Raw genomic sequence first — 23,594 nt, forward strand, 5'->3', positions numbered from 1 at the left:
CGTCTTGTCACAATGGTGTAAACTGGCAGGTTTTCACAACGTTGCAGACCGGCGCATTACAAGTAGTTGCAAGTTTCAACTCTTGTCTTGACTCTTTGGTCTGAACTGGGCTTAAGGCCACCCGGGAATGTGTGCTTACATGTATCTGACAGGTCAACTCAATATGTAGCCAGATGTTGCTGTTGGAGTGCACCACAGCAAGAGTCGGGTTAGGATCATCTTTATTGCTAAACAACACAGCGTTTTTTGCTGGAGGGGTCTCAATTTGAAGAAGCAGTTTGTTAGTGTGTTTGTAATTTAAAACATGGGACCACAATGATGTCTCAGATTCTGGAAGACCTTTGGGAAAGAAGTCTGGAGTTCTGGATGTTTTACTATGCAACTGCAGTCTGTGCCTTTAAATAGTACCTTCAAATCAAATGATCAAACTCTGTCACACTCCTTGTTGTCTCCATACTGTAAGTATCCTCAGAGAATTACTCTCTAGTTCAATATTTGTCATTTTCCTTCCAATACTAGTTCAGTCCATCGTCTCCGGTTTATTTCTGGGCAACACTGATTACTGCAGTTCTTTATGTAGTGCCTTGTATTGTGGCCGATCAAAGAATTTCTGCTCTCTGCTGTTTGTGATTGAATAGCAGCCAGAAAACAGGAAATATATGCTTTGAAGAGAGGTTGTTGATTGGCCTACAAGTCAGAGAACATCCTTGAATCTATTTATTTCTCCAACAGAGCCGTGCCTGTTTGTCATGCTGCATATGTGAAAAGGAAATGGAAGATAAACACAAAAGGGAGAAGCAAGTAAAAAGGTAAGTCATGAGCAGATAGAGTAAAGAGATATAAAACGAGCAGATTTGATTTGGAGAAGAAAGAGGAAGAGAGTGGATACATCAAACAATAAAAGCCCATTAAAGCCATCCATCAGAGCGGCTGTGGTCAGAGGTGGGGGATCCAGTTATCCCTCTCCGGGGAACAGAGAGATGAATGACTTCCTAACAGGTGGACTATGAGCTTAACAGGAGTGGGGGGGTTGCAGTGAGAGGAGGTGGGGTTTAACCTGGGACTGAGGCAGTTTTGAGTTACAGCTGCACCTCCGGAGAGAAACCGTGACCCCGTGGCTTTCTCAACTCACAGGAAATGGATTTGTTTTCCTAACGCTTTCCCAGTAATCCTCCCTTTACAGACACACGTATGAGCGTGTAGACACAAGCATGAAGACTCACACATTCAGACTGACGCACTGTGCAAAGAAGACAAAGGTACAGATACTTTTGAAAGCACACAGAGACTAAAATGCTCAATGATCTTGAGTATGACATAAGGATTCTGAGGTTTCATATAACTAACCCTGGCAGTATAATCTATGGAAGAACTGTTCCACAAACAGCTTGAACACAGATTAAGAGAAAAATGTGCAAATGCTACTTCCTCTGGCAAACAGATGAGACAGACACGAATATTCTCAACCCACCACCAAACTAAAAATAGCATTTAAAAAAAAAATCCATCCCTAAATGCGCTGAAAGTCAACCAACAGTATCGTTCTGTATTTGCTAACCTTTGCACAAATCACTCAAGGTCTGCAGGTAGATGCTTCCCAACGGGAGGAAAAAAGAAAACATAAAAAATGTTGAGTTAAAAAATCAACAACTTGTTTTTTGTGAGCCTGGATGAGCTGTACAGAAATAAGCCTGGCCGGCAACAGAGCCATGAGGCGTCTGATCGGCCTACGCAGTTCACCGGGCCACATCCTCTCTGCCTCCACTCAGGGAGAAAATAGCATCAGTGAGCAACACTGCCAGATATTAAGGTAGCCTGTTATTTCCACACACATACACACACTGGTGTTATGTTGGTGTTGCTGCTGCGGTTGTCCAGCACAGTAAGACAAACTTAAATACAGTGAATACAGTTATATGGCCCTAACCAGTCCACCTTTAAAACAGCATCAACTGCAGTTACAGACAATCTACAATTGCACATTAATCTTATAATAACTTTGTAAATCAATCTGAAATGGAGCAACTACCAGAACTGCGACTCAAATATATTCTCCAACAAACATACAGTATAAAACAGCCACAGTAAATTGCAAACTGGATTTCGATGCAAACATTGATGCAAAGGCAGTCAGAGATGCAAACCATGTATTTTGCTGACAGGACAGAGATGAACATTGTTCATGTGTTTTTTACCAGGAGCTGAATTATCCACAGAGGTATCCCACTCCAAAACGAACAAACCATGTGATTTAAACCAGTAAATACACTGAATAAAGCAACTTCATGTTAAAGACATCAGGGTTTTCTGACACTGTCATCGCGGAGGGGCTGCTGACTATGGTGGCTCATGTGAAAACGCAAAATGTCCCTTATAGGATTGCAGTGATATACTGGTTTTAAAGGGATAGTGCACCCAAAAATGAAAATTCAGCCATTATCTACTCACCCATATGCCGATAGAGGCCCTGGTGAAGTTTTAGAGTTCTCACATCCCTTGCGGAAATCGGCGGGGGGAGCGGCCAGCACACCTAATGGCAGACGGCGCCCCGGATTAACGTCCAAGAACACAAAATTGAATCCACAAAGTATCTCCATACTGCTCGTCCGTAGTGATCCAAGTGTGCTGCAGCCCCGACATAAAAAGTTGTTTGGAAAAACGTCATATGAACTCTGTTTTTAGCCTCACTGTAGCCTGTAGCTCTGACTGCTTCTCNTCAAATGCAAAGCAATGCCAACGGATGAGGAACGTCTTTGCTGCTCAGACTGGGAATTGGCGATGCCTGCACTTGAGAATCTGGACATCAGTTACGATCACCCTGAGCACGCACACGTGAGTGCGAAGCACAGAGAGGCAGTCAGAGCTACAGGCTACAGTGAGGCTAAAAACAGAGTTCATATGACGTTTTTCGAAACAACTTTTTATGTCGGGGCTGCAGCACACTTGGATTTAATTTTGTGTTCTTGGACGTTAGTCCGCAAGGGATGTGAGGACTCTAAAACTTCACCAGGGCCTCCCTCGGCATATGGGTGAGTAGATAATGGCTGAATTTTCATTTTTGGGTGCACTATCCCTTTAAGTTAATGGTTATCATACCTCATGCATTTGCTTATCTATGATATTGGGGAAAAACATGCTATTATTATGCTATTATTTTCTAAGGGGAGACTTTTTACACAAACTGTCGTCAACAAAACAGTCAAGTTTCAAGTTTCAATTCTAGTAATAAACCTTCTGTTTTCATTCCTTTAAGGGTCATGTACTGATAACATAAATTCTGTAATACCAGGATACCGTGGAATGGCGATATTTTCTGAGACGGTTATCGTACCATGAAAATCTCATACCGTTGCAACCCTAGTCCCTCTCTAAAGCCAATGTTTGGTTTGTCCATTCTTGGCCACTGTAGAAATATGACAATGCAACATAGCGACCTCCATAGACGAGGACCTGCTTCTTATGTTGCGTGGGTTTAACTGCAGCTGGAGCAGCTACATGACTTGCCCACCATGGCGACACGTCAGTCCACAATCTGCATCCCTAGTTTCAATACTTCTTGGTACTGGGTTATTTTGGTTGTTAAAGGTATCAAGTCCCTATACCCAGCCTTATTCACTGGGGTTTACTACACATACAAGAGAATAGAAAAGGTAAACAGAGGAGAAAAACCCATCCACAAACTCAAAGACTCAATGCTTCGATGAGAACACAGACTCAACAAGAACACTGTGAATCAATAAAAACATGAAAGAGTCACGAGGGGAAGGAAGCGCACCACGGATGTTTTTGGTTTTCTTTTTCTCTCCCTCTCTTCTTGCTGGGATCTTACAGGCAACATGACAACATAATCAAATCTCATGTCTGCTCTTTCTCTTTTTTTAAATCTCATTCAAGTTCTATTTTCATCTTTCACCCCAGCCTCACGCCATCTCTCCAGGCAGGGATAATGGTAAGCAAGGAAGAAAACACAACACACCATCATTTGCCTTTCAGGTGTCCCTGGTACCTGTAATAGACCTGCCTAGTTATTTTTAGCCTCTTGCACGGAACGACTGTCAGCACGTTCCCAGTAGAGGCCCCTGAGGATACAAGCTGTACCCTTGAGAGAGCACATTCACAGGGCTGGGGATTGGTCGGATGTGAAAGAACGGCGGAGGTATCGTGAAAGAAGGGAAGCCCTGAGAGTGATGGAAACAACTCAGAAATAGTTGAAATGTGACACAGTGAAAAAACTAAAAATATATGATGGCAGGCCTATTATGGACATCATATAAATTTTCCACCAGACGACGCCTTAACTATTTTACAGGACTAGATATAAACCAAAAATTTACTGATACTGATGTGTCCTTATTGGTGTTTCACTTTAGGAAGTTATGCCCCCGGCGCAGACAGAGCAGCAGAATGCCAGGCACAGTGACAGTGAAACTTAAACGTTCACTCGCCTCTGCAGCAGCTGTTCCTCTCATTTACGATCTGATCAAATCGGATCAGCTCTGTTTGGATCGACTAATCAATTATCCACCTCACGACTTAACATCCCGTCTGTGGGAGACACTGGACAATGAATGGGAGCCTGATTTCATCAACCCACAAAATGTTTGCTTTCTTTTTTACACCCCAAAAGCTCTACTCAGAACATTCCCCTGGGTGCTCTCAGTTTCATCTAGAACATCTTTCATTATTCATTGTCTAACACTGTTTTTATACCCAATAACCTAAGAGCAGGAGAAAAAGTACAGACCCAAAGTGCGACAGCATGGCCTTAAAGTAACCACCTGCTTTCAATGAGTGAGCGTTGCGTAAGGTTGAGATAAAAGACAAGAGGAGAGAAAGGGGAGAGACAGGAAGGGTGAGAGAGGTGAGGGGGGAAAGGACGGATGGGAATCTGAAGAGAGAACCCTCCTGAATTAGTAATAAGGCTTGCCCTTCTCTTGTATTTTTGATGAGGAAGATCAAGTTTTTGAACACTTGCATGCCAGCGCCAAGGAGACTGGAGATGCCACAGGGAGTCTCGGAGGAAAACACAGCATTACGAGACGTGCACAATGTCCTGAGACGAGTTTCCGCTTTGACTCCGCTGTCACTGGGACGATCGACTGGTCAGGAGGTGTCATGTAATATTCCAGTTACACAAGGTCTCATCAGATAATTACAGCTGCAGTGAGGACTTTCTGTCCACTAGAAGGAGGAACTCTCATGCCACCGTCACAGGTCACTGTCTTCATTAGTTTGCTGTTTTGTGGCGGGCAGGTACTGAACAGGTAGTGAACAGTTGGCCTCTTTGATGTCCCAGTGAATAGAGCTCCGACAAGACATGTGATGTGACCTGGCAATAAGTTTCACAAAAAAAACTTTTTTTTGTTGGCTCAAATTTTGCAACAATGCAAAATCATGTGGCGACACATCATGCAGCCCAGTCCCATTTTGTGTCACGCCAACATGACAGCCACTTGCCAAAACAACAGATGACATAACTGTCACCATGATAACTCTCCTGAGTTGTCTTAAACCACTGTGCAGTGTTTATTTGTCTGAAGCGCTTTGGAAACATCACTCAAACTGGACATGCTAGATTGTTTTTCACCTTCTCACCAACACCTGCAGCAACAAATCCACACCAACACAGCTCCTTATATTTGTTTTAAAGCAGTGGTATTTTAGGTCTGAAGCAGGGATGGGCATACGTTTTTGAGTACTTCATTTGGATGTCAGTTTCAGTTAAATGTATGGAGTAATCACTGCCCAACCTCCCACATGGGAACATGACTTCTTTTTTAACATGAGTAAAATCTTATTTCAAGACAGAAGAATACTGCTGCAGGAGTGTGAGCTCTGCACCGCTGGGACAGTTGGTGAGAATCTTCCACAAACTGATTAGGTGTAGGTGTGAGTTTGTTGGAACCGTTAATCGGCTTGGTGTCAGATGTTAGCCGCTGTTTTTGCGTTAGGTCATGCTAACCGGGCAGACATAGAACCAAACAGGAGGAGAGGGGTTCCAGAGATGGTCTTTAAGCATTGCGTTAACCTATGTAACTGCAGCAACAGAAGGTTTGCGGATTTTTCTTAAGCTAACTTTGAATTTATGGTTTAACAGGCTAAGTCTGGTTGTTCAATAAATAAAGTCCAAACTGTACCTGTTTTCTGTTGTCAGCCAATTTAATTTTCTCTTCTTATGTTATATATATTTTTTTTTACCATACTGTTTAATAATATAAAATGAGTACTCAAATATGGATTCAGTCCATTTTAAAAACCTACACCTGCCCATACCCGTAAAGCTCTGTACCAGAACAGACCTGTTACCCGTCATTAAATCTAAGTCAAAGCCGTTCCGGCCCACATCTGTTTGTAAAAGTCCCACGACCCAGACCGCACTCGTGATTTAACATATTCAGGCTACAGTCACTTACATTAAGCTACATTCACCATTCTTGAATTACAAATCCAGAGGAGGACAAGCCTCTTTCACTGGCTGCGCTCGATGTTGGGATGGTGAAAACGTTCTGCACGGTCACTGCCAGGCGAGAAAACATTTTAACATTTAGCACCCGTGAATGTAGATATACACACATTTTTACACAGCTTTTTACAGGTTACCTGTCAGGTACCCGATGTGGTGCAGGACTCTGATGGAAGTTACTTACAAAGCCCGTCCCTAGTCTTAGCATTGTGTATAGTGCAAGATGGAACACCAAAAATATCAAGGCAATAAACTAAGAGGCTTAAAGGTCCAGTATGTAGGATTTAGGGGCATCTCTCAACAGAAATGGTGTATAATATTCATAACAACTTTTCATTAGTTTATTGTCACCTGAAACTAAGAATCCTGTTTTTGTTACCTTACTGTGCATTCACACCAAACGCGATGGACGCAATGAACGCCACAAGTTTCCATTCAAAATCAATGTAAATGACGTGATGACACGCGATGTCGCTTCGGGCGACGCGTTTCAGGCGATAAGAGCGACGCGATGAAGCGATGACGCATCCATCGCCTCATCGCGTGTGTCGCTTGAAGTTGAAAAATTTGAACTTTTCAAGCGACATCGCGTGACGCTGTGCCGTGACATCCAATCAGCGTTGATATCCAACCACGTCACTGACGTAGTTACATTGCGGGAGGAGGGTTGCGATTGAAGCGATGATCAAAAAGGTGACATTTGTGATCAAGCAACGCGATACTCGCGTTACGGGCGATGACATCGCGTCCATCGCGTTTGGTGTGAATGCACAGTTAGTATGGGTCCATGTCATTGGTTCGACAACCCATTGGTTCGACATCCCATTAGTCCGACTGTCCGCGGTGCTGAACGGCTTGTGGCGGGCTTATGGTGCACCGCGACCGGCTTGAGGCGGAGCAGGCTCACGGCTTATGTGTTTGTCACTTTCTTTTTCATTTTAACCCACACCATGATCTTTTCCTGACCCTAACCAAGTGGTTTTTGTGCCTAAACCTAACCAGACCTTAACCACAGGGCATCATGATGATTTCGGAACGGACTTCGGAACAATGAGTTTAATATGGTTGGAACAATGGGCTGTCGAACCAATGGGCAGTTCCCGTTAGTATGAGCCGTTCTAATTACAAAGCAGGTCCTCTTCCACAGAATCCATCATGTTGTGCTACAGTAGCCCAGAATGGACAAACCACACACTGGCTCTAGACAGAACCATTGGCATTTTCACGTGTACCACCGTAGTTTTCCTACAGTGGCACACGGGAGAAGTTTCAGTTCTGCAACCTCACTGCTAGATGCCACTGTCCTACACACTGGAGCTTTAACAGGCTGTGCAGACCTGTCAGGCTGGTTATCAGTGTGTCTGGCACCATGACTGATCCTCTCACTTTACATGAAATTATTTGATGTTTTTATCAAAATAATCACTTAAAATAAAGCATATTATAACTGTGACATCAGGTGTACACATGTTCTGTATGTTTCTCAGCTTCAGCCTGCATGAGAAGGAGCATGTGAGCCAGTGTGATTCTAACAGTGTACGACAGAACAGAGTATGAATGAAAGTGTGCTTTGAATGAGTGTGCAGCAGTGTGTTTGCCTGAGTGTAACAGTGTATGTTTGTGTGTGGGCATGTGTGTGAGTGTGAGGGTGTTATGTAGCCTCTGGGAGCCCTTGTCCTGGTGGAAAGTGAACCCCCACCCCGCCTCCTCCCCCCCAGAGCTGTTACTATCTTTAGCTCATTTCCGTCGTGTCTTGTCACTCGTGTTCTCCTCTACAGCACTTAAATCTGGTATCTAAACCTCCGGGCCATCCAATATCCTGTACTTCCCCTGCACAGGAAGCTCGACAGGGGTGGGGGGTGGGGATATCTGTGTGAATGCAGACACATATAGTACATGCTGCAATTACACAAACATGCACGGCCTGACATATTCACATATGATGGATGCACCTTAAGAGAGTCGCTGAGAATGACGGCAGAGTGCAGTAAATTCACTACACAGGATCAAACACTCATTCATACACACTGGACGGACCGCGAGAGAAACACACACACACACACACACACACACACACACACACACACACACACACACACACACAGAGGTGTGTGACAGGAGGCCTGTCAGTAGAGGACACCTTGTCTGGTCAAACTGGCGTCACAGCTAACGTCTGCAGGGACACGAGAGATGGTGCAAGTAACCAAATCTAACCTCCTGCAATCTAATCGCCTCTTAAACACACACAAATACACACAGGAGTGTTTATCAGGAGTATTATTAAAAACCTTTCACGTCAACAGTGTATAGCTAACTTTATTTAACCACGTAGAGTCTTAATCTCAACCTGATCCTCACATCGACTCTAAACTCATGTGACCTAACTCAAGCTGTTGCATTACAAAGTAACTCCGAACCCAAACTTACCCAAATGGACATTTCAGTCCTTAGAAAGACAGGTACACCATGCACACACACAAACACATTATAAGACTCAGCTGGCCTCATTTCACGCTTGCCATTCTTCATGTGTTTCACAGCTGACTTGATGTCTGTTCAGTGCAATGGGTTTGACACTCTCCGTGTCGTCGCCCACTCTCTGCTGCCACTCAACTCGAGGAGACTCAAGCAGCCGAGAGACTGCAGCCAGTCTCACCATTCAACAATGGAATACATGCTTACACCACCACCATGAAATATATTTCACCCTTTGTTTTTGTAGTTTAGAAAGTGCATAACAAACTACCTTTTACTAAATATCAAGTTAAAAAGTTCAACTTACTGAATGGTCAATTTAAATAAATTTGAGTTTATGAGAGCAAGAAGGCTAAAAGAGGAAAATGCTTTTTTATTAAAAGGCACAGAGCTGAATGCTCTCCTAAAGTCTCCTACTGACTGTGACTGTTTTAGCACTCTAATAAGTTTAGTGCAGCTACATTGTGCCACATGGATCTATTAAACTTGTGTACGACATCAAGTTTGATGTATGAAGACTGTACGATGACAGCGCCAACTCAAGCGCAGGCTATGATGTATGTCCATCGACGTCAGCACGCAAGAACAAAACATCATCAGCGTGCATCATCCATCTACACTGCTGTAGTGGTCAGAGAAAAATTAAAACAAACACGAATCAAGCTGTTGCTATAGCAACATTACTGTATGTGTGTCGAAAAAGTCTGAGGACGAGGAAGAGAATGTGGGTGCGGACAAGAGGCAAACTTGGGCAATTTTACAACAAGAGCTCCAAGTGAATTTATTAGCATCTGCTAGCATTTAGCATTGTCACACTGAGCAGTGCATCATTTCATGCTGCATTTCAGTTGGTTGGTTAGTAGACGTAGGTGATAACAGCAGTCACACAGTGAAATGGTCATCCCAAATTTCTGACACTGTCAGAATTTTATCCCAGGCTGTCTTTGATCGCAGACTGTGACAAAGACCATCCTTGAACCTCTCTGACCGTGTGACGTAGGACCACCGTTTTAGAGCCACGACCAAAGATATTGCCACGTTTCTTTATCATTGGTCATCTTTTGTCAGGGTCAGCTCAAAATCACACAGCGTATACCAGGCTCTCGGCTGCATTCCCACCGAACTGCTCTGATGCAATCCGAAGGCCCCTTAATGACCACTAGAGCCCTCTGAAACTGAATTTGGGGCCCCCGTCACAGTGACATAGCTTATCTGAATAATGTCACATTGCTGTCATTAAAAAACATTTAAAAAATGTGATAGAATAATGATTGCACATTGATGTGTTACCCTAAGTAGATCCCAAGGAGGGGATAAGAAAAGGTCCAGTGCCCAAGGACGCTCAGAGAGCAGCTGATAGAATCTACGTTGGATGAGATACGTCACTTTATGGCCACTGGTGTGTGTGTGTATCAAAGCTCCATAATGTCAATATAGAGCAAGGGCACCACCCCGGGCCTCCGTCTGCTCTGAGATGACGTAGTGTTTGCTGATAACACTCCATTCAGAAGCACTGAGCCCTGCGAGTGCCCCTAGCTCGCTGCAGAGTTTAATGGAGAGACAGAGAGAGAGAAGGGGACAGAGCCACAGCTGAGGCCACATCAGTGTCATCGTGTCATCGCTGACATCACCTCCCCGTCCATACAAACATCCTGAATGGATACAATGCAAACACAAGAGCACCCTGCAGGCCTCGTGTACGGTGTCTGCATGTACAGTAACCTCATGCTTACATGTCATCCCATGTGTGCACATGATTCATAAACGAAAGGTTATTAGTTCGTTTGTTTGGTTGTGATTGAAAGCATTAGCTGATTTGTTTCGGGATGTCGCATTGTTTGGTAAAAAGGAACATTGAAAATAACGAAAGAAAAGACTGGGTTTATAGCCCACACCAGCAAAAACACCCTCAGACTAAATGTACACACATGGGACAAGGTTGTAATTTCAATCCACACCACACAGAAAATATGACGTGTCTCAGCCGTACGAGTTCAGTGCCATTGAGGTCTAAAGAAAAAGTTTAAAAATGCATAAGTGATAAGAGGAAATGGCCTTAACTGAAGGGTAAGAAGGTCACCAATGGCTGCAAGAACTGTGAGTACAGGAACTTCCCCATCCAGCCACCCACATACCCACCTCAGGCCATCTGCATCTCCCGTCCCTTCACTCTCTCTGCCCATTTGTCTCTGAGCCTCTCCTGCCCCTTTTCTCTCTGTTCCCGCCTACGCTTGGACCCATTAGGGCGATGGGGGGGAAACACGGATGCAGGGCGGAAGGGAAAGCACTCTGAGGACATCAACAATGGAGGAAGGAGGAAAGGAGTAGGAAATGACCAGAGGGAAAGAAGGGAAGAGAGGAGGAGTTCCTCAGTGATGGAGATCAGAGCTGACAGGAGGAGTAGCACTGGGGGCTCCCTGTTCGACCCGTTTTAACCAGGGACGACTCTCACACACACTCACACGCACATTCACACTCCAATACGCAGTGACTCATGTACGCACACAAACAGACCCCAAGTACACACATCCTTGTACACATAACTTGGCAAATCTGCGTGTCCGCTGACACATGTACACACTATGTACACACACACCCACACACACACACACACACACACACGTTCACTCATTCACTCATTCACATGTCATCTGACACAACTGCGCTCACATATACACACAGAGGCTACGACAAGCTGCAGGAGGCACGGAGAAGGGATGGATGTGCATGAATGAGTCAGGAGCTCTGTGTGTGTGTGTGTGTGTGTGTGTGTGTATTTTAGATTTTAACACAATTAGCTGATGCACCAAGCATGTAAGAGTTCATCTTGCTATTTGTGGCAGAGACAAATGATGTATACACGTATTAAAAGTGTGTGACAGCAGGGTGCAGTGAGTTAAACAGGCAGGCAGAACTCCAGCTCGTCTATTATTAGATCTGCGGCTGCTGCTGAGGCCCCTGCGGGCCGGGGCATCGGCACGTGGATTCTTGCTCTCTCCCCATCTCTCTGATCTCTCTCTCTCTGATCTCTCACGGGCCTTTCCATTCAGGCACGCTTGGGCGATTCATACAGGGAGCACAGCTCCTTCAAGCGGCGCAGAGAAGGCAGAGGAAGATGAAGAGAGGACGAAGGAGAGAAGGAGCCAGATCTGAGAAAGATCCTGATGTCGACTACACAGCAGCTGATTTATAGGCGTATGTAGTCTCTATCCAGAGCCATCGCCAAGTGGCCTACGCTGTTATGACCATTTAAATTTGTGCAGTGGTGTGTCTGCATCACTCTGTAATTACCCTTCTAAAATGTTTGTTGGCGGTGTGGTTTCTCCGCCACATGAACAAAACATGGCTTGATGAGTACCTTCAGGATGTTGTGATCACAACACATAGCGCTTATCGCCAATCCCCGTGAATTCTAATTTCATCATAGAGCTGCGTTCAGTGTATTGATTCACTCAGACCCTCCCTCTCTCTAGCCCCTTTTACACTGCCAGATTTTCCATGAATGTTGGGCCGTTTTGCCGGCAAGCTGCGAGCGTTTAGACACACAGAGCCAGATTGGTGAGTTGATCCGAGGCGCCCAGTTTTCCGCCTCGTAGGGTAGTCATATTGGTGGAACCCTTTTAGTTTAAACAGACCGAAGCGACCTTCCACAACGGGAGGGGCTGTTGAAGACTTGTGGGAGGGGCTGTTGATGACGCTGCACGTGTGACCCACTGGCGGTGGATAAACAGGAAACAGCTGATAGCAGGAATTAGCGAGCAGCTAGTAGCAAGAGGGAAACACAAACCTGACAGACACTGTAAAGATGAGCAACTGGGGAGACAAGGAATTGCGCGCCCTCCTTGTCCTCGCAAACGAAGAGGCCATTAACCGTCAGATGACGGGGACGGTGAAGAACGGGCCGACTTATGAGAGAATCGTTGAAGGACTGACCAGCCGCGGCTTCCCTCCCAAGTCACTGGTTACGTCACACGCTGAGCTACACGTTTTGTTACTTGCTCACGCCCCCCATTGCCCCGAAAAAGGCACATTCTGTATAAACAAAAGTAGGTAGGCGGCATTTTGCTGCACTCCCCGATTTTGTTTTTATACTGCCAATGCTGAAAAAAGACTGATTGGGCTTTCCTGCAAATTTGCACAATTCCTATCTAAAAAGGGCTACTGTTTATCGTCACTACAGCCGCAAGACCGGAGCATAGCATCACACGGCTAACATTACCAAACCCTTACAGGTTTAGAGAGTCGAGCTGTTTCAGTGTATGTGCGAGATTAACGGCTCGGTGCTGGATGTTAACCGCTGCTGTGGGGCTTCTGACCAAGCAGCAAAACATGACGAGCGGTGATGAGATTAGCTCGTGCTAACCAGGCAACGAGAGCAGGAGGAGAGTGATTCACAGAGACGGTTCTTCAGTGCTGCTTCTAATGGCTGATGCAGCTGACTGTCGGTGATCAGCTGTGTTGACTTGTGCACTTGGCTTACACCGTGTGCTAACTGGATGTGATGCGAGCGAGCATCAGCAAGATTGCATTGTGTTCGACTGGACTGGCCTAATTGCCCACAAGTCACGTGACATGAGGCAGCACGCTATTTCGAGCTGGAATTTTGTTCGATGCCTCGTTTCTATTTTTATTATTGTTATTATTATTACATATAAGTACGTATTAACCCACCTTTTCAGTGGTTACTCTGAGACCACAGCTGCTGGGTAAGTGATTTGTCCGGCACAATAGTCTGACGCTCATATCCAGTTAGAACTCAGTGCTATGATTCGTGTTCATGTGAGTCTTTTTATTAAATAATTTTAGCAGCTTTTATTATTTTTTCAGTGCATTTCATGGTATCATCAGTGACGACTGATTGATAAATATCTGTGCTGGGCCAGGAGAGGTGTCATTTCAGTGTATAGATAGTGTCTCTAAAATGTCAGGACCATGGACAGAGCTGTTTGTTGTGTGTACAGAGCCACGTGTATGTGACCTCCTGACCTTTCCAGTCCTGTTGTGTTTTTCCTGCTGATATAGATATTAACTAGTTTAGCTTCTCCTCTGAGAAAAGTCAGAAGCTGCCACTTCACTGGTTTCCTTTTTTTGTACATAAATAATAATAATAAAAAAAATAAAAATAATAAAACAGCTGTGAGTGACGGCTGGCTGGATCGCGGTTATATTTTGCTATTAAAAAATGTTATTGTTTATTTGCAGTCATGTAATTAAGTTAGTTTAATTATGTTAGTGCTGTTATGTAAAACTGACAGTCGACAAAGAAAGTTAAGAGTTAAAAGAGTTAAAAGAGGACACAACACATGACATAACTCGCTTAAAAATAGCAACAACAGAGTAAAGGCTCTGTTTTGCGCACCCACCAACAGAAATATAAATCAGCACCTATGGCCAAAGGTACTGTGTCATTTCAACACAGAAGTAATAACTAATAACTTATTCTCCTTTTTAGTTGAGATGTAACGTAGGTCAGGTCTCGCATCCCAGACAACTTTTCCTAAAGAGAGCTCCCAGACACATTTACTGTTAAGACTGACGTAACATTTGCATACAAATGTTAAAGCTTTCATGAATTCATGGCGTGTAGAGAAACATTCAGCTAGGTCTGTACTTGGTGTACATTTATTTTAAACAGTCCTTTTAATGACTTTTCTACATTTGATAATTTCTCAGAAATGATAAACCATGCAGATTAAAACCGGCCCCTTCCTCTGCCCATTCATCTGCACAGCTCCATGTTGACATCGGAACATTGTAAGTCATGAATGGCTGTTGTGCAACTGTGTGTTTACTGCAGTCTTGAACCAAAACCACTTATCTGACTTGGCCATCCTCGCTCTAAATGACTTCCACTTGGCTTGGTCCATTCATGGGTTTCCTCCCACACAGGAGCCGACGGCAGGGAAGGAGACACTAAGAGAAGTGGGGCAGTGCGCTGAAGGAAAATTACTACTGCTGCAATAAGGGTTTTTATTCATGTAGACTCGCAACATTTTACAGGGACTGAAAAAGGGATCATTAAAAACAAATACGTTTGGTTGTTCAGTCGTAGTGTGAAGTCACACATAAAACATCTTTCCCGTTAGTCCTTCAGCTGTGCAGAGAACTCAAAAGACCTTCACACTATTTGACTTTTCAAACACGTCACAGCCCTGAAGGAAAATTATGTGCACCATTTCACTTTAGAAACTATATCCATATCCAAAATATGAAAACATGTCCAAACTCACATTCGTGTGCTTATGACTACACAAACATGAGAACATTTTCATGCTGCTCAGAATATAAATATCACTATAAATCATTAAATGCTGCTTCCACATTCAATTTGCAATACGATACGATTGTTTTATGGCGTACAGTATAAGTAGAAGTTTAAAGCTTTTTGTGTGAGTGATGGGTGTATAACTAATGCACAGTGAGAGCTACATTACCACTATTTATGTCTTTTATTTATTTTTACAGTCAGTTCATATCACTAAATCATGCTGGATTATTTTGTCTTCATAAAATCCCTTGTGGCCAGCAGACTTTTCATTTAAAGACCTGTGATTCTTCTTTACAACAGTAGGGGACAGTAATTACCTGTAACTTCTCTGGGATGCTGCGTGAAGGAGGAACAGGCTGCTGATCCTGCTCCTGCCACTCAAGACGACACTAGGAACCTGCAGCATTTTAACTGTAATGAATGCATTTTTAGAATCTAGACGATGGACTCAGATGATTCAGGGTGAGACACTTTCCTAGATGCCAGGCTGAAAACAAAACAAACTATCCCAGTAGAAACACACCACAAACTCTGGTGTAGTTTACAGCAACCATATGCAAATTCATGAGCTAGTATTCTGTGGTCTCTAGCATGTCAGTGGATATGATATGTTATCCACAAACTCTACATCTTAACAGTCTTCCTCACTTCTGTGAAAGCATGTTGTTCTCCTAATACTCATTAAACCTGTACATTAAGACCCACCTTCATCAATCTCATGTTTCTACCCCTTTGTATGGGATCAGCATTAGCGGAGTAAGCGGATAGCGCTAATTCACATCCAGGATTTCACCTTGCAACATAATGTGAACTTGAGCAGCAAGTTCAAGGCCGGGTCAGTGCCCTGCCATCCCAGATGGGCCCTCAGCAACAATACAAACAACAGAAAGGAAAGATCTGGAAAACACAGCGTGGCTTCCACAAGGTTGTTGGGTCAAGACAAGTCCAAGAGGTCTGCTGAAAAAGTTGGAGAAAGTGTCCTGAAGCGAGACACATATTCCCCTGCTGCTCTCGTATGTGGTAATGTTGATGAAAATCAAACTCATACAGGCTTTTCAAAGTCTCACAAATTATCTTTTTTACATCTGGATCTGAAAACAGATTGAGAATAGAACATTTATTCCAGGACAAATGTTCAATAGGGACGATAAAACTGAACCGTACTGCAGCTTTTAGAGGAAACATTTCGTCTGAGCTTCATTCACGTGTTAAGATGATTAAATCCAACAGTTTATGAATGTAATCACTGAGCTGTAGTTGTGCTCTGCAGCTCTGGTGTGTGAACGTACAAAGCTGTAAAATTAAAAGTATGTTTCTGAACAACATGACGCTGAATAAAGCTTTTTAAACACAAATGAAAGAGGAAGACAGACAGTGTTGCTTTCGACTGACATCACCTCATCACTGACAGGTGAATGGACTGATGTCCTTTCAGGCAGCTGTCACTGCTGCAGCAGGAGGGCAAAACTATAGACTAGTCTGCACTGCCACCTGGTGGTGTTCATGGGAACAGCCCACACCCTCTCAAATACACACACCTTGAATCTGTTCCATTAACAGTAATGATAGCGGAGTAGTTTTTACAGGCACAAACTTTTCATTTCAGCCCGTAAAAGGCATCAATATACTTACTTAGATATGTTGAAGCAGCTGAGTATTGTTGTGTCCATTTATCATGTGGTGCATTATGTGTAAAGGGAAACATACAAGTCAACAACCATCTCTCGCACGACACAAGAGATCCACTTCCATTTTAACAAATGTAATGATGCACACAGAATCTTGAGACATTTTTTCAGGTTCAAGACCTCTTTTTTTGGCGTGTGCATAGTGAAGGTTAATATTCACTGACTGCTGGTTAAATAACACAAATCTATGTAAACACTAATCTATAAATGATGGATCAAGGCCCCTAGGTTTTGCTGTAGACACACAGAGCTTTGGTAGCATTAGTCAAAAAATGAAAGCAGCAGTTCCCAGAGTTCAAACCAGCAAGGACCTTTAAAACTTGAAAGCTGGGTCAGATCAAGACCTTTAACAGTTTAGGATGCCTGCATTAAAAATTGCCAACAGATTTTATGACAGTCAGACAGATGCTCATTTATTAACGTCCAAACCTCTACCAGGCCATGCTCTTCTTTGGAGGCTCTGTTGCACCCTATTGGTTGACTGCAAAGTCATTTTGGAGACATGCTTTAAAGGCTTAGTTGAAAAAGTCCACTGAGTTTGTTGATGTTTGAACAAACCCTCATTGATTTATGGCCAAATTGCGCAAAAGGCCATTTCACTTGTTTGAAACTGGCGGCGCCCCCTATTGACCGATTTCAAAATTATTAAACACACATGGTTCATCGTTATTATTTAACATACCCTGCAAGTTTTGTAATGATTGGACAATACATTTATGATTTATAGTCTGATTTGTATCATCACACATGCCCTTTTTTTGTTTTTTTGCACTTGCTGTGCCCCCTAGTGGTCAATTTAAATAAAACTTTTAGGATATGTTCCTAGTACCTCTTATGGCATTGCTTGCACGTTTTGTGATGATTGGACCAAAGGTTGTGGAGTTAGTTTGATTTGTGTGCCCCCTCTGAAGTTCATTGGTCAATATCTTCAAAATGCAGTGAGATATCAACAAACTTTTGATACGTTTTGATTAAGGTTGGTCCAATAATGACCCACAGAAGCTTGGGTACAAAAGGACATGTCAAAAAAAATGTTTTTCTAAAAATTAAAAATGTAGTCCAGTGCACCATAATGGTTATTGAGGCTTTTTTCAGAGCACATTGAGCTGGACATGTGTGTCAAATTTCAAGTCAATTTGACATACAATATCAGGGGGGTGGCCTTTCATGACAAGGTTTCAGCCCTCTGGGTCTGAACCCCTAATAAATAAATCTGTATACTTCATATGCAGCCTGCTTTTGTGGAGGTTCAAAATCCAGCACATGATAAGCTGCGTTGCTCCTGAGGACAATACTAAATTGGGCTCAGTGTGGATTGAATGGACTGGATGCCTCAGTACACACCTACTGTGTGGCCATCCACCTTATTGCTGGGCTATGGAACTATCTTAAAACATTCCTGCAGACCTCTCTGTGCTACTACTGTTGTTGTTGTTGTTGTTGTAATATGGTCTCCAAGTTATTTGTCTTCACACCACCCATTTCCTCCTCAAGAGACTCTCTTCCTTTTGCCATTAATTAAGAAACTGCCAGCTTACCGTGGTGCTGTGAACGGACTGGCCCAACTCTATGACATGTGGATCAGTGGACTGAGTGTCTGCCACGATGGGACTGATCTGTGGAGAGAAAGATGACGTCATATACAGCTGCTTCCTTTTTTTTTAACTTTACAACATTTCTCACCTTTATAGTTTACTGAACACACAGATGTTACGAGTGGACCAGATCTCTTTCACCATATTTCATGTCCGAGCAGTAAAGGGTGAGAATTATTATTATTAGATTTTATTTGGTATGGACATCACAATTACATTGGACAAACCAGATGCACTGCTTGAGTGTTTTAGCATACATGCTAATTCTCAACACTTGTTACAGTTAATGCATGAACACTGGTCAGAGATGGTCAGGAAACTATCTGGCCCTCTGACCAGATAATGTTTGGTCGCCTAATGTGGTGAACACTGCTTTTTGGCTTTGATTATTTCATGATCCTATTCCTGGTCTTGTCAAGTTGTACTTCTGTCATGTTAGTTTGTGTGTTTGATGATGTTATGGTTTGTAAAAAATATGCCCGTTAAGCTTGTATATTAATATGACCTCAGACAAGCTGAACTACCACCTAGTTATTCTAAGCAGAATTTAGCACAGTCTTGAGCAGGTTAATAAATATTATTTGCAGATAAAAGTTAGTTAGTGGGCTGAAGAACTTATGAGTTTTCTACACTTGGCCAAACTAAAGTGTACGCTGGACGGCTCTACAGGTGAATTTTATAGGACATGGCGACCATCTCTGACATGTATGAAAACGCTAAAACTGTGTACTGTCACATAACTGATTCTTACTCAGAGCAAACTACAATGTAGATTGACGATTAAAAACTGTGACTGATGTATATATCTATTAGTACGAATGTGTGTGTGTGTGTGTGTGTGTGTGTGTGTGTATTTATGTTCATATTTTGATTAATTTGATTAATTAATTAATTTTTAAAAGTTAGGTAAAACTGAAGTGACCTGAATGGCTGAGGGCTGCGGGTGGTGAAGGTGGGGTCCTCTGGGGTGGATGTCAGTCAGGTGGGGCGGGGGGTCCGGGGAGGACCTCCGGCTGTGTTGTTGCAGGATGTCTCTGTAGGATTTGGTGTCAAAGTTTGTCCTCCACATCAGCACCTAGAGGATCGAAGGACCAGCAAAACTTCTGCTACAAAAGTTCCTCAGATTTTCTACCACAGGAAGTAAAAACATGACCTTAAAGTTAAAAGCTGCCGAGAGTACAGGAAACACAGGGTCGTTATGTGGTCATGAAACACCAACCTGACCATCAGCTCCCCCCGAGGCAAACAGGTCTCCTGTCCTGGAGAAGGCTACTGTTATTACAGCGCCCTGAAAACCAAAGTTAACATTGTGAGTGAATGAGAAACCTCATAAATATCAAGGACTAATCCAGTGAAATACTGGAACAGAAATAACGCTCCTCAGACTGCATATAATGTCTGATAGTGTCTGATGTCTGTGGGTCGGGCTGCACCATATATATCGTTTCCGCACTGAAAGACATGCCATGTCAAGTCAAAGACGTCACGTTACAACTTTTTTGCTGCTTAATACAAAAGTAAAGCTCATACTGTTCTCATTTCTAGTGTGCAGTATGGTGCAGCCTTATCTGTGGGTGAACTGAGCTGTTCTGTAGCATCACCTTGTGTCCATGGAGGGTGTAGATGAGGCGTCCCTCCAGCAGGTCCAGGATCTTAACGGTGCCGTCACTGGAGCCGCTGATCAGGTAGTTGTTGGACGGGTGGAAGGAAAAGCTGTTGATTCCTGCACTGTGGACTGAGCCAACAAACATAAACAACATGCACACACACAAATAAAACATGAACAGCAGTTATAGCCTTGGCACACAGAAATTAACAAGGACATTTCAGGTAATTATTTTCCAAACTAAATATACAGAGTTATTACTGCTCTGACATTTTGACATACCTTGATAATGCTGAATCAGCTTGTTGGTCCTTAGATCCCAGATTTTCAGTGAACTGTCGGCTCCTGAAGAAGCGATACAGGTGCCACTGGAGTTAAAACCAACAAACGTTGCTGATCTGCAATGACAAACACACTCGGTGACCTGCAGCAGTTAAATAATACACAACGATGCCATCTGCAGGAGAGAAAGAGCAATGACTACACTACATTTATTTTGTTTCACGCCTCTTATGATATGAGACTATATCCTCCCCCTCCTCAAATCTCCTGTTTGGAATTTACAGAGGGAAAAATATAATGTCCAGAGACTGTGAGCCAAGAACAATAACACAACAGAGACAACTTGATAAAATGACTGAAACTCTTTAGTCACAAAGCTACATCTAAAACAGAGCCCAGGGTGACGGCAAAATAAAGCTGAGAGGACTAACAGGACACTTTAAGGACTCACTCTCCATAGTCAGTGAAACAGTTGATGCAGTTTTTGGTGGACGTGTCCCAAAGCCGGACGGTGCGGTCGTCTCCACAGGACGCTATCAAACGTCCATCTGGAGAAAACCTGCAGTAAAGACAAGACAAAAAAATGAAACTCACAGTGCACACTACAGCCCAACATCCAAACGCTTCACATAGAGCCTGATTCAAAACATTTTAATAAGGACTGAAAAAGCAATTGGTTATATCATTCTAATAGGTCACCTAAAGTTTAATTTGTATTTGTATGATTAATAATTTATACAATAAAAAATCGATACTGATACGATATTGCCACACAAAAATATTGTGATACTATGCTGTATCGATTTTTCCCCCACCCCTGTGAGATACAAAAACATGCCGAAGCACGATAAGTTACTGAGGCCGTGGTGCTGCTGCGTACCTGGCACAGCGCACCCAGTTGGTGTGCTGGTTGAGAGAGAAGATGAAGCACTGCCGCTGAACGCTCCACACTTTCACAGACTTGTCGTCAGACGCCGTCACCAGTCTCTGTCCATCGTGGGAGAAAGCAACACTGCGAACAGCCGCTGTGTGAGCTTTGAACACTGTTGACTCTCCTTTCCTGCAACACAAAAGTACACACACAGCTGATTTAAAACCCAGCTTCACCCAGTCGCACATACCATGCAGCCTCAGCCTGTGCAGTATCTGTGACCCTCTTACCAGTCACACTTAAATCTCCAGCATTTTGACAGAAACAATGAATTGAAAATTTGTTTCACATTTCATATTAAAGTCCACTCATCTGACTAAGTCAACAAAGAGCTCCTGATTAAAGTGGAAAAAGTGTCTTGAGCCTACATGGAAGGAGTCCACAGTCGGACTGTTCTGTCCTTGGAGGAAGTGGCCACCAGGTTACCAGACGGGGAGAACTGCGCCCCTGTGATGACGTCCTGATGGCCGACGTAGCGGAAAGCCCTCGCCTTTGGAGCCAGATTCCAGATCATCAGGCTCTTATCAACTGATCCCGAGGCTGGAGGAAGACAACAGAAATAAAAGAAGAAGATTCAGTCAAGACTTCCACAACAAACAGTCCAGGTTTTAATTACTGGTATTTAAAGAGGTTATCACAGTGAATAAACAATAACAATAGTCCTGTAATACCGCATACCGTGAAACCATGATATTTCTGAGACAGTTATCGCACCATAAAAATCATCTACCGTTGCAACTCTAGTTGGAGGTAAAACATCTGAAAATCACAAAGTTCATGAGGCCAATATGCTGCGTATTGTCAGTGTGTTGAGGATGATGATGACACAACATGTAAGAGTCACATGAAGACCTAGTTTATACGTGGTGTTGCACAGTCATTACTAGTAATCTGATTACTAAATACTACTCCAAAACTGTGCTTTAACTATACTGTTTAAGGTTACAGTAAGTGAGAGACAAAACTGATTTAACAGTGATTTGACAGAATATTGATCATTTCTTTGGGTGCCGACATGATTACACACAACTATCCACACACTGCCAAACAGCAGCTGTCATTCTGTAAAGCTTGTAGTGGCAGCAGAAATTACCCAGTTGTTTGCGGTTTGGATTGAAGTCTGCACAGGTGACAGCATCTTTATGGCCCTTGAAGTGTCTCTCTAAGGTCGGATCCTCCTGCAGTGACAACACACAGTCAGTCAGGGAAACTCTGCATTTCCTCTACAGCTTTAATGACGCAATCGTTTGGAAAAGGTCAGGTGAAGAAGGTGATTTTCATATGGACAGCACGGTAATGAAAGAAAAACAGCTGTTGTATCTGTTAAGACACCTTAAATTATTAGTTATGTTAATGGAGTCTTCAATTCCCATCAGAAAATGTTGCCTGAGGGGAAGGTAATATGATGAAAATATTCTAAACATAGCATACACTTAAATTGATATTGATTTTTTTGGTAGGCCTCAGGATTTTTATACAAAAGTTGTTCTAAATAAACACTGTGATTCAGTCCCTAAAGATTAGTTGTGACAACAGAAATCCTAACGGCTTGTTTAAAGGCACAGTTTCTGATTATGGACTGTGCATTTCTTTGTGGACTGAGCATTCACACACTTTTACAGTATTCAAGTAGCATCTATGCCTTTTTTATTTTTAAAAAGACATGGCGAGTTTTCACAAAACGGGACCTTCAACAAATAATCAATTTGATGCTAGTGTATCTCCACACTGAGAGCTGAGAACTATGGTTTGCAGGACAAAATAGTGACTGTCTGACTGCTGGGGTCATTAAAATTTGGTGGGCTGAAGTTCACCTGCAACACGAGCTTATAGGCTACATTCTGGTCTGACCCGGGTCTCTTTGGTTACTTGTTCTCCATTTTTGAAGCCCTTTCCAAAATACTTGGAAGAATAATTGCTCTAAATCCAAGACAATCATCTTCTTATGCTACAGTCAAATTGCATTTCTTACGTGAGCCTTTTAGCCAGAAGACTTATTTCCTTTTAAACACTGGGTCAGACATACATTACAATTTTTGAAGCTAGAAAAGAGACGGTCTGCTTTATGAGGACCTGAGGACAGTTTTAGTTGTGTATGGCATACCTTCATTACATATCTGCACGAACAGCTGTGAGGTTGAAGTCCTGTTTGTTCTCAACATCTGCTATAGAACTTTAACTCTAAATCACAGGCACACATGTGCACACAAACATACACTTTGACTATTACTGTTATTCTATGTAATTTTCATTTATTTTTTCAATATTTGTTTTCATTTTTATAGG

At 43.0% G+C, this 23,594-nt stretch overlaps 1 protein-coding gene across 1 annotated transcript in view; it reads right to left on the reverse strand.

Annotated features, from left to right (window-relative positions):
• Window positions 1-23,594, reverse strand: part of poc1b (POC1 centriolar protein B) — a 74,882-nt gene that overhangs the window by 50,463 nt on the left and 825 nt on the right. Inside the window, exons 2-10 of the mRNA XM_050072493.1 lie at window positions 22,402-22,486; window positions 21,677-21,848; window positions 21,258-21,437; window positions 20,829-20,936; window positions 20,378-20,493; window positions 20,091-20,224; window positions 19,709-19,777; window positions 19,412-19,564; window positions 18,433-18,510 (exon numbers count right to left, since the gene is read on the reverse strand). Of these exons, the coding sequence (XP_049928450.1) occupies window positions 18,433-18,510; window positions 19,412-19,564; window positions 19,709-19,777; window positions 20,091-20,224; window positions 20,378-20,493; window positions 20,829-20,936; window positions 21,258-21,437; window positions 21,677-21,848; window positions 22,402-22,486 (1,095 nt within the window). The remainder of the gene's footprint in view (window positions 1-18,432; window positions 18,511-19,411; window positions 19,565-19,708; window positions 19,778-20,090; window positions 20,225-20,377; window positions 20,494-20,828; window positions 20,937-21,257; window positions 21,438-21,676; window positions 21,849-22,401; window positions 22,487-23,594) is intronic.

Source organism: Epinephelus moara, chromosome 20 (assembly GCF_006386435.1).
Source record: "Epinephelus moara isolate mb chromosome 20, YSFRI_EMoa_1.0, whole genome shotgun sequence".
NCBI lineage: Eukaryota > Metazoa > Chordata > Actinopteri > Perciformes > Serranidae > Epinephelus > Epinephelus moara.